The following is an 11715-nucleotide window of genomic DNA, read 5'->3' on the forward strand; positions in this document are numbered from 1 at the left end:
AAGTAGCCACTAATATTGCTTGCATTAGGATAGCCTATCCACATCACATCCTCTTGAGATGTGGCCCTTCCCCCGACCCTGCGTGAACGCGGCTTGTGCATTGTGCTGCCCTTTGTTACAATGTTAGATGGGAATTTGGAGCACCGGTAAAGTTATCTCCGTGTGACATATAGATCACAGGTTCTAGCCGTGGAAGTAGCGACTAATATTGCTTGCATTAAGATAGTCTATCTACATCACATCCTCTTGAGATATGACCCTTCCCCGAACCCTGCATAAATATAGAATAACTTATGCATCGAGCTGCCATTTGTTACAGTGTTATATGGGTAAAAGGAAAATAGAAGATGTATCGTTTCTTCTTTTATTCTCTTAGGTATAGGTTTTTGCTCATAAGATCATTTCTCTCTGGACTATAGAACCACAAAACAATTATCTGTATACACCTATGTTCACACTACTATATATTAACTTATCATGATTAATGATAAAATATGTGACAACTATATTATTAACCATGGTTAAGTTAAAAGTGCGAACATGCGTTATGTATTTATAGGTTTAATTAGTGTAAATTAATATTGGATGTGGGTAAGTTTTAACTTTAAATCTATTTGCTGTATTGCTATATACTTTTTTTTCTTGTATGAATTTTTTTTTAAATGTATAGAGAAGAAGTTTACATTTTCAAAATAGAAATATTTCTCTACTTTAGATGAAAGTGAAGCTTGGGTGCAACGGTTTAAATTGCCGCCTATGACTAGAAGGTTACGAGTGACGAGTTTAAGCCGTAAAAATAATCTCTTGCAGAAATACTAGTTAAAATTACGTATAACTGTTTCAATATAGTCCGATCTTTTACCCGAACACCCCCCCTCCACAAACACACCCACCCACTCGTAACGAAAATTTAGTGCGCCGAGCTATCCTTTTTAACCATTCTCTAATATTATAGACAGGTTGAAGCTTCACGAAAGTTGTTGAGTGTTTTGACTTTTTGTTAACAAATTAGTTGAATACAAAGCAGGTGCTATATTTTGAAACATTATTAATATGCCAAATTGGTCGATTAAATGCCTAACTCACACATCAATTTCCTAATTATGCAATAGTATGAGTAATATTTAAGTGAGTTATGAACATATTTTGTTCAGAAATTTCTACTCTCTCTAGGTGGAAGATTTACTTTAATTTCTTAGGCATAGACTCATAATGAATATTTGAAAGTTTCCAAGTTTGATCACCTAAAACAACAAGAAAATGACATGATATATTTAGATGACAAAGGAAAAACTATAGATAAAGTGCTACTTGAATATATTATAATAAAAATATTCATTTTCGTTATATATATATATATATATATATAATCCAACCAAACCCAATTTCAATCTGTCAACCACCTTTTTGTTGCCTAGTTGCATGTTACAGTCCACACATTATATATTAATTAGAACCTGTAGGGGTCATTTCTATTATGGTTTCCTATATATTCTCCTTTCATTTTGGCATTAAATAAATAATGTCAATTTCGAAAATGAGGGATGTTTAAAATCAAGCCATTAGTTTTTTGTTATTTAGCCAAAATTTTCCTATTAAGTGCGATAGACCCCTCAAATAATATAGTCTTACCTACTATATGGCCCTCTAGGTCAATTTCACATAATTCAGCTCATTATTGAGCTATTATGGACTAGCATAAGTACAAAAAGTATTTTACTGTTATGATAAAAAACAAAATATGGTGGATGTCTACTCTTCCTCCATGATCTTTCTCTCAAATGGTTAATGACATATTTTCTATGTTCAATGACATATTCCATGACATATTTTCTTCATTTTTCATGCCTATATAAAGGCCTTGTAATAAATAGGAAAATACACACAATTGAAGAAGAAAATCTCTTCCTTCTCTCTATCTCTATTTCTTGTTCATATTTTACTAAATTGCTTTTATTTCTTGTTCATGTTTTACTAAATTGCTTTTATTCCATAACACGTTATCAGCACGAGTCTCTAACTAATTGTATATATATATACAAAAATTTTCCTACATCCGGAAAGATTACAATTAGAAGTCATACATATCATCACATGGTTAAATGTAAAGAAAAACTACATATGGTAAGTAATGAAATGTAAGAAGGTATGATTATCTTATACTTTTCATTCCTTTCAAATCTCATATGCACACAACTTCGTACTACACCTGTATTGCATAAGCACATATTAATATTACATCTTTTATATCACATGAATGGAATAAAATTTTCGAAGTTCTATATGTGAAAATCATAGTAACAGTTAATTGTTGATATGATGCATGTCATGGTAACCAGGGATATTTTATATAAATTGTCCTATGCATATTTATGTGTTAACTATCTTCAATCTGTCCTGCCGCTTTAAACATTTTCTTTTACTTGGATGAATTTTTTTTTTTCCTTTTGGATTTTTACACTTGCATATAGTACCAAAAAAAAGGAATAAAAAATAATATAAAATTGGTCATACTGATTAAAAGCATAAATCATCTTGAAGAAAACAAGAAATACTTCACATCTTTATCTAGGTTGATTAATTACTTCTTTGATATTGGGAAAACAAACCAGCTATTGAGAAAGTATACTTCATAATTTATGGTCGTATCATTTGAAAACAAACAATGATTAGTATGACTATTAGAAGAGGTATTTTTGAGTATCCATGACCTACTTGATGCTTGCTACTGACTTACCATTTTTAAGTATTTTATATGAATGATGCACAAGCTACAACTGATAAGTTGTTACCTATAGTGTAACTTTTCAGGTAATATAAATGCTGAATTTATGTATTAGTACTATATATATGTTAGGTGTACTTTTGATAAATTTATTCACTAATTGCTTGGTTGAATTGAGTGAAGGAAAGTCATGGCGTTAAATCAAATCCAATAGGTAGGGTATACCCCGAAAACAATAATATTTTTTAGAGAGACTCAATAAATATTATGACAATGATTTTATGATCCTTTTAAACTCTAATAGAATTTAGAAGAAATATTCTGACTACAAACGGTTGTATTTCATATAGATGCTACAAATAATTAATAAAGCTTTACGCTGATTTGAGATTTGTACACTTATTTAAGAAAGCAAATTTGATTTGCTAAGTTGCAAATTAGTTGTGTATAACTTTCTTGGCATGTTATTGAAATTAAGGCTTGAGAATGAATCTCAATATTGTTTAGCCTATTATGCCATTGATTGAGGGTAAGACATCGGGATCAAGTCCTGATGCTCCATAATGATAAGAGTTGGGTTTGAGTCCCAATTTATTATGGCCTAACATGCCTTTATATTGGTAAGACATTGGGTTTGAGTCCCAATGTACCATATTGATGATATAATGATGACTAAAGAAAAATAATATATTTTTCATGAAAATGCATGAAAATTGTCCCACTTGATTTGCTCCATTCTTGAAGTGAATGTGATAGCAGTGCATAATAAGTTTCAATGAAGACAAGTGGTTGAACAATGAACGTAGGTATTCCAAATATCAAAATAATAATAATCATCACTATGATTATAAAAGGAGAACAATAAGGGTTCTCAAAATAGTCCTTCAAAATGTGAAGACAATGCTTACCATTAAATTGGTATGAAAATAATAAAACACGTCACTGATTATGATCCATTCCTTGAAGAGAATGTAACTTGTGATAAACATTGAGAATGCAAACTCATTCCTAAAGTTGAATGTGGCAATATGTGATAAAAGCAATGAATAATGACATGCAATTCATGATGAATACCACACAACTCACCTCTAAGTGAGGTTTGAGTAAAATAAAGAGAATAAATATTATTGTGTGGTTACATGAATATGTCATTGGTCGTGTACATGTAGTACGCCAAATATTATTTTGTCATGCCTTATAAAAGTTATTAAAGGCAAAGTTAAAGCAAGAAATGATTTTGCTTATGATGATTTTGACCATGACAATTTATTATGATATAATTTTATCCGTGAAGGAGACATTTACCATATGAATGGTATGATAAAAGATCTTGTAGTACAAAAGTTGTTAAGAACTCCGGAAAAACTAATTTGTTACTACCCGGATGAATAAACTTATTCATGACATTGATATTGTAAAGTCTCAAAAGAAACTTTTTGAGTTTCAAATATATAAGTCAAAGTGATTGGCATATTGAGACTATAAATGAAAGGAAGATTGAATATCTTCATATTTCTATAATCATACCGGGTAAATATGAAAGGTTACCCGATCTTCTTTCTATTTGTACTACACAAATATAAGCATGATGCTGGAATCATATGCCACAAGTAAACTAGAGATTTACTAAAATAAATATTAATTGGCATGACCGGTTGACCATCTCGGTTCAATTATGATGCGAAAAATTAATTAAGAATTACATTGACATATATTGAAGAATAGAAGATTCTTCAAGAATTCTCTTGTGATGCTTATTATACCAAGACCAGTAAGAGAGAATGGACTTCATCCATTCGGACAAAACCCATGCCCCCCTAACCAGTCGTACTCTGACCAGGCTTCGAAAAACTTCGAGATCACCGAGTTTCTCGGGAATCGAGGGGTCAAGAGCCTAATCAGGTCCCCTCACCATACCTTGTTGATAAGAGGTTAAGTGTTTACCAGTGGTTGCGCTTAACCAGATCCAAAAGGGGAGAGGACACACACCGTTCGGTGAGTGAAAGACGAGGAAATGCCGATTCCAGTGTCTCCTAGGAGGCGCCGTGCGTCGAGTATACACCCGGTACCCAGCTTCCCGTAAACGATACGACAATGGAAGATCCTTAGACATAATAGCCCTCATTACAGGAACAAGGGATATGGAACTAACTAAGGATCTTAACATGTGAGAGGAGACAGGAAAAAAGTCCTTAGTCACTCCGCGTACGAAGAACCGCTTAGCAAACTCCAAAGCACCAACTGACGATACTAACGATTTCTCTAACGAAAATGGAACATTCAGTGGCGAAATTAGCTCGCGATAACGCTCAGCCACCCGCTCATCTCCGATGACGATATCGTCGCCGAGGATAGCGTAGCGTGTAAAAGGAACTCCTGGATATACTTGGGCTGCTACGAACCAAATCACCAAATGGTGAGTTAATGCGAAAGCAGGCCAAGCTCCGTAAAAGCCCAACGGGGCTCCTATTACAAAACGAACTCTACCTCGAGGAAGCCGAAAGATGGTTGGGAAATGTGTTGGTGATCCCAACATTAGGGGGAGAAAATGGGCAGCTGAGAAAGTGATACGTGAAATGAATTATTATGAATACATATAGATCCTCGTACAAGAAAATATAAACTTGAAGTTCAAGTGATAATTCATTTACAAATTATTGCCAGACGCATTTGCTGACCCAAAGCTAAATGTCATATTTCAGCTGCTAATGCTCCAAATAGAATAAAGTCCATGAGGGACAGAGTCTATGGCACGCATGAAGTGTAACAGACCAATCGGTTCCAAAGATAAAACTCCTTGAAGAAGGAGAGGGGCAAATATTCAAAATGGTCATAATAAGGAGGCAAGTGCCCTAGAAGAGCACCACGACATAACACTTCATAAGACCTCATGGGAGAGGCTCAGGTACCTGAAAATAATGAAATAAAGAGATCTCAATAAGTTATGTCTTTATTGGGTAATAATGGAACCGACATAAAATGATTGTCGACGATATTGTTAATATAATGTAGCGCTCAATATGATTAATATTGACGAGGATCTTGAGATCAAATCTGTCATGAAATTTGGACGGATAAAAGATTGGCCAAATAAAAAATACGCAATGAAATTGACTTCACTTGAAAAATGTGAAGTTGGACGGATAGTCCAACACCTGAAAGTATAAAGTCAATTGAGGTATAAATGTGTTCTTGTGCGAAAGGTTCAAGTCGATAGACATAAAGACGACTTGTGGCACAAGAAAATTAGTAAATATCCTCACATTGATTATATGGAGACATGTTCTCTTATAGTGGATATAGTCACTTCAGGTTTTAATCTGGCAGTATATGAAAAACTTGATATGCGTATAGTGGATATCATTGAAAGATTTTAAATTGTCTTGGAACATATTAAGGTTTCCAAGAAATTTATTAAATAAAGCTTCAAAAATCCTTATACGGATTGAAACAATCAGGGCCCATGTGGTATAATCGCCCGAGAGAGTACTTGTTGAAAGAAGGGTATAAGAATAATTCAATTTGTCCTTGTGTCCTTATAAAAGGATATGGATTTGAATTTGTTATAATCGCCATGTATGTTAATGATTCAAATATCATTAGAACTCCTGGAGAGCTTCCTAAAGCAGTAGACTATTTAAACAAAGAATTTGAAATGAAAGATCTTGGAAAGATAAAATTTTGTCTTGGTCTACAAATTGAATATATGAAAGATGGAATTGTTGTCCTTCAATCAGCATACACTAAAAGATTTTAAAGAGCTTCTATGTGGATAAAGCACATCCATTAAGTACCCCGATGGTTGTAAGATTACTCGATATAAATAAAAATTCACTCCGACCTCATGAAAATAATGAAGAGCTTCTTGGTCCTAAAGTACCATATCTTAATGCAATTGGTGCGCTAATATATCTTGCTAACACTACAAGTCCTGACATAATTTTTTCAGTTAATGTCTTAGCAAGATATAGCTCCGCTCAAGGAGAAATTGGAATGAAATCAAGCACATATTGCGTTATCTAAGGGGGATTACCGGTGTGGGCTTATTTTATGGCAATGATTGCAATACCAATCTTGTTGGTTATGTCGATGTAGGGTATTTATATGACACATACAAGGCTTGATCTCAAACATGTTATGTGTTTACATGTGGTGGCACTGTCTTATCTTGGCGATCGACTAAGCAATCAATCCTGGCTACTTCTTCTAATCATGCTGAGATAATTGCTATTCATGAAGCAAGTCGAGAATGTGTATGGTTGAGGTCTACTATACATCTTATTCGATACAAATGTGGTTTGGAGTGTGACAAACTACCCACAGTTTTGTATGAAGAAAATACAATATGCATAGCCCAATTAAAGGGAGGATTCATAAAGGAGTTAGGACAAAACACATTTCACCTAAATTATTGTTCACACATGATCTTCAAAAGAATGGTGATATTAATGTGCAACGGATCCATTCAAGTGATAATATGACTGATTTGTTCACCAAATATCTATCGGCGTCAACCCTCAAGAAACTAGTGTACAAGATTGGGATACGAAGGCTCAACGATGTGAACTGATGATCTCATCAGGGGGAGTTAATACGCGTTGTACTCTTTTTCCCTTACAAGGTTTTGTCCCATTGGGTTTTCCTTGCAAGGTTTTTAACGAGGCAACCAAAAGGCGTATTTCTAAATATGTGTACTCTTTTTCCTTCATTAGGATTTTTTTCCCATAGGGTTTTTTCCTAATAAGGTTTTAACGAGGCACATTATTTATGGACATCCAAGGGGGAGTGTTATGATAAAAATCAAAATATGGTGGATGTCTACTCTTCCTCCATGATCTTTCTCTCAAATGGTTAATGGCATATTCAATGACATATTTTCTATGTTCAATGACATATTCCATGACATATTTTCTTCACTTTTCATGCCTATATAAAGGCCTTGTAATAAATAGGAAAATACACACTATTAAAGAAGAAAATCTCTTCCTTCTCTCTATCTCTATTTCTTGTTCATATTTTACTAAATTGCTTTTATTTCTTGTTCATGTTTTACTAAATTGCTTTTATTTCTTGTTCATGTTTTACTAAATTGCTTTTATTCCATAACATTTACATAAAATTAACCAAAAAGAGAAATTTTTATAGAAAATGGGCAGAAATCATTTTGCATAAAACCAAAAGGCAAGTGAAGAAAACTTTAAGAATGGCCATGTTGAACACTAATAGGCTATTGGGTCGAAAAGTATTTATATGTAACCGGTGTTTATATCAAATTATTAATTAATTTAACTGTAAGACTCATAAATTAAACAAATTATAACCCAAAGGTAAGTTAAAGCAAAAGAAAAAAAAAAAGAATTAACACAAACTAGTTATATGGTCATAAAGCCATGAATTTACAAGAAGTTAGTCCCTTATTTTTTTTATTTTACGTTAAAAGGTCTGGATTCAAAGAGAATCAATTCACATACTTCATCATTTCCTGGGTCGTTATTGCCTTTTCCCGGATTAGGGTATGGGTTCTTTGTTCCTAGTAATATGGGGGACAAACATCACGGTAAGTTATCCAAGTTTTCAAGAAATAGTTCTTTTGCACGAGTAAGAAACTACTGTATTTACACGGGTCAGACGGGTTATTCACATTCATTTGATGGTCATAGTCAAATTGAAAGCTAAGCAAGGAGAATTCTAAGAATTTCCTGAGGGAAAAATAAAGATGTAATGTGAAAATTATTTAAATTGTTGAAATCATAGAGACTAATAAATAATTAAATAAAAAGAAAAGGAGGCAATAATATAAGACAATTGCACATTCTCATATGAATTTAAGACATATACACACTTCATCTCAATGAATTTCCATTTACAAACCCTAAATAAAAAATAAGGAACTTTCTACAAACGTGATATAAATCACAAGACTAAAAATCTTACTACCAAAAAATAAATAAATTATGGTTCAATGGTCTTTTGCACTTTTGTCTTGAAAACTAATATATAAAGCTTTTCCATTGAGAAATAGAGGAAGCCACCTGTGGCGTGAGTCACATATGACCCAAAATTTGAGCCCACTATACAATGCCAGGCCGGCCCATATATTTTGTCAAATTCCTGTTGAAATTTGTAAACAAGAATCTCATCAAAATATGGATTTAACTTAGAAAAATTAAATTAAATAGCCGATCACTAAACTCTTTAAAAGAAAATAGTTGGCGGATATATAATATAAATATAATCCATATATATTATATGTATAACTGTGTATAGTCAGTGCATAGTTTATGTATGCCGGCTAGAAAAAATAAAGAATGAATCTATCCGGCTATTTGTATAAAGACTTAACCTAAATAGTTGTGCATCCGATCGCTTAAATTTAAAATAGCTGGCATATATATATATATATATATATATATATATATATATATATATAATATGTATAATTTATATATAATATATGTATAACCGTATATAATCAGAGTATAATTGATGTATACCGGTTAGAAAAAATAAATAGTCACCGGCTATTTGTATAAAGATCTCTTTAACTTATATACATTGATAATATCAAGAATTTTTATATTATAGGTATATTTTACCATGTTATATCAAATTATCTACCTTATTTTTCAAGTTAATGATCTCATTTATTATGAATCGTTACTTGTATTTATCTTTTTAGTGATCTGATAATGTATATAGATTTTTTATGCTATCAACGTAAAAGTTAAATCAGTAGAATATTACTTCCACAGCTGTTTTATAATAAATATAATTATTTCTTGAAGTAGCCATCTTTAATTTTGCTTCTGTTATTCACATGGGATGACTAAGAGGAGAATAGTAATTGACAATTAGCACATGATTATAGATACAGTTTACTATTATTAAATATTAACTTGTGATTTTACACTATTTAATGGGGTGCCCCTGATTTTTTTTTGTTTAATATATGGTCTAGCCCTCAATCAATTGTCTCAGATCTGATTGACAGGTTTGCATGTATTTATTTGTCAAACATTTACATGTGCCATAAAAATGAGTAGATGACTTTTATATTTCACATAGTAAATGTAGTGTGAGTTTTTTTTTTCCAGTATAAAACTATAAACTTTCAAACAGAATGAGAAACTTCTTTTCAGGTAAAAATAGTTGGGGTTGTTTTCCAAGAAAAGAAAATTCCAGAAAGTAATCTAAAATTATTTCAGACTCTTTTTTTTTTGTTTATTTATTAAAACAACCATATTTGGACAATGGGTATAGAAAGAGAAAGGGGTATTATCATTTTTATCCCGCGACAGAAACTATTTATATTTGGTAGCCGAAAAAGTATATAAAACTTGTATAATTTTTGTATATAACATACAAGATATATATACAAAAAATATACAAATTTTATATATTTTTTCAACTATTATTTTTAGAGCAGCTATATAGTATCTTTTTTCCAAAGAGAAATACAGTAAATTAATAACTATCACCCCCTATATTTACAAGTTGTTACCACGCTCTCGAAAGAGATTATATTATCGATATATTTTAATTGATTATTGCATGTTATTTACTGTGTGTTCTAAGTCACTACATTATGATAAATAGTCATGTATTATTATAGGTCATCTTACCCTAATGGTATGAAAAAATAATACAATATTCCTGCCCAAAAGTTAAACTCTTTCTCAAATTGCATAAAATTTATGACTAAGGACTTTATGTAAAAACTCTCAAGGAAAATCCACTTCATAATTGTTTTCTACTATGATAGGGAGTCTTGGAGCAACGGTAAAATTGTCTCCTTGTGATCTATAGGTCGTGGGTTCGAGTCGTGGAATCAGTCACTGATACTCCACTAGAGTAGGTAATAAGTTGCCTATATCACACTACTTGAGGTGCAGCCCTTCCCCGAATCCTACGTGAATGCGAAATGTTTTGTATACCGAGCTTCGAATTGAAAGAAAATTGGCCAAGAAAAAAATGAAATGATGCACAAAATTCAAAGGTAAAAGGATGGGACACATACCTTTTTCATGTTATATGCCATATGTTTAGAGCTGAATTTTTCCAAACTATCAAAAGTAGTTCTTGCACATTTAAAAGCATGCACTTGCATAAATCCTGGCATATCTGTAACCAAAACTTTAACTTGAAGAATTGCAGCCATTGAAGCTACATTCAATTCAACATGTGTCACTGATTTCCTATTTGTTTCAATATAAGAAACTGATTTTCTTGATTCAACTTGCTTCACTTGATCTTCAACTGATTTTCTTGATTCAATGGATGAAACTGATTTTCTTGTTTCTCCTTTTGTTGTAACAACATTCATAGTATTATTCAACTCACCTTGATGATTTTCGCGATAAGTTTTCGATCTTCTGAGACCCCATCCTTTTGAAATACCTTTCTTTAACATGGATGATAAATCGGGTTCGGGTTTTGGTTTCGGATTTCCAGTTTCTATGTTATATACATACATGGCTCCTTTCTTTTGCTTTTCTCCTCCTGTTCTTGTTGTCATTTTTTGAAGCACACTATATGAGTTTGTTGATTGCTATTTGGTGGAATGAGAGAAGTGTATATAAATCTTGAAGTAGGGGGTGGGGTGGGGTGGGGGTGGGGTTTTGCTAGTTGGTTAGAATCAAAAGCAAATACACCAACAAGAATAAATGTGTAGAACAAGTGCGATCTTATTATATATTAAAAATCATTTCTAAGGGATAATCACATAAATGAATATACGTGAATGTAAAGCAACCGTTCTCAAGTTGGATCGAGTTGTTTGATTTATTATAACAAGAAGAAATTTCGGAGATTAATACATTTTAATTTTTTATATAGGTACAAAATTTGAATCACTGCTCACTGAATACGCACTAGATCTGCCTCCTGTTAGAATCATAGAAGCTAGCTCAAAAAAAATGAGGAAAAAGTATTATGGTCAAATATGGTTTGATTAGATAGTAGGTAAAGGGTTAATCAAAAGTAGCAAACCA

General features: G+C 32.3%; 1 protein-coding gene across 1 annotated transcript; it reads right to left on the reverse strand.

The window, feature by feature from the left end:
• Positions 1–8522: 8522 nt before the first annotated feature.
• LOC104229148 (uncharacterized) lies at positions 8523–11320 on the reverse strand. The gene is made up of 2 exons (XM_009781733.2): positions 10743–11320; positions 8523–8836 (listed from the first exon to the last, which is right to left on the reverse strand). Exons 1-2 carry the CDS (start codon positions 11238–11240, stop codon positions 8678–8680), a joined length of 657 nt encoding a protein of 218 aa, XP_009780035.1. The 5' UTR covers positions 11241–11320; the 3' UTR covers positions 8523–8677.
• Between the last annotated feature and the right edge of the window lie 395 nt (positions 11321–11715).

This window comes from Nicotiana sylvestris, chromosome 6 (genome assembly GCF_000393655.2).
Source record: "Nicotiana sylvestris chromosome 6, ASM39365v2, whole genome shotgun sequence".
NCBI lineage: Eukaryota > Viridiplantae > Streptophyta > Magnoliopsida > Solanales > Solanaceae > Nicotiana > Nicotiana sylvestris.

Bases quoted from the DNA above. Each gene is read 5' to 3' on its own strand.
- LOC104229148 (XM_009781733.2), bottom strand. From the start codon at position 11,240: ATGACAACAAGAACAGGAGGAGAAAAGCAAAAGAAAGGAGCCATGTAT. The intron at 8,837-10,742 runs GTATGTGTCCCA...AAATTTCAACAG, and splicing joins TGGCATATAACATGAAAAAG to GAATTTGACAAAATATATGG.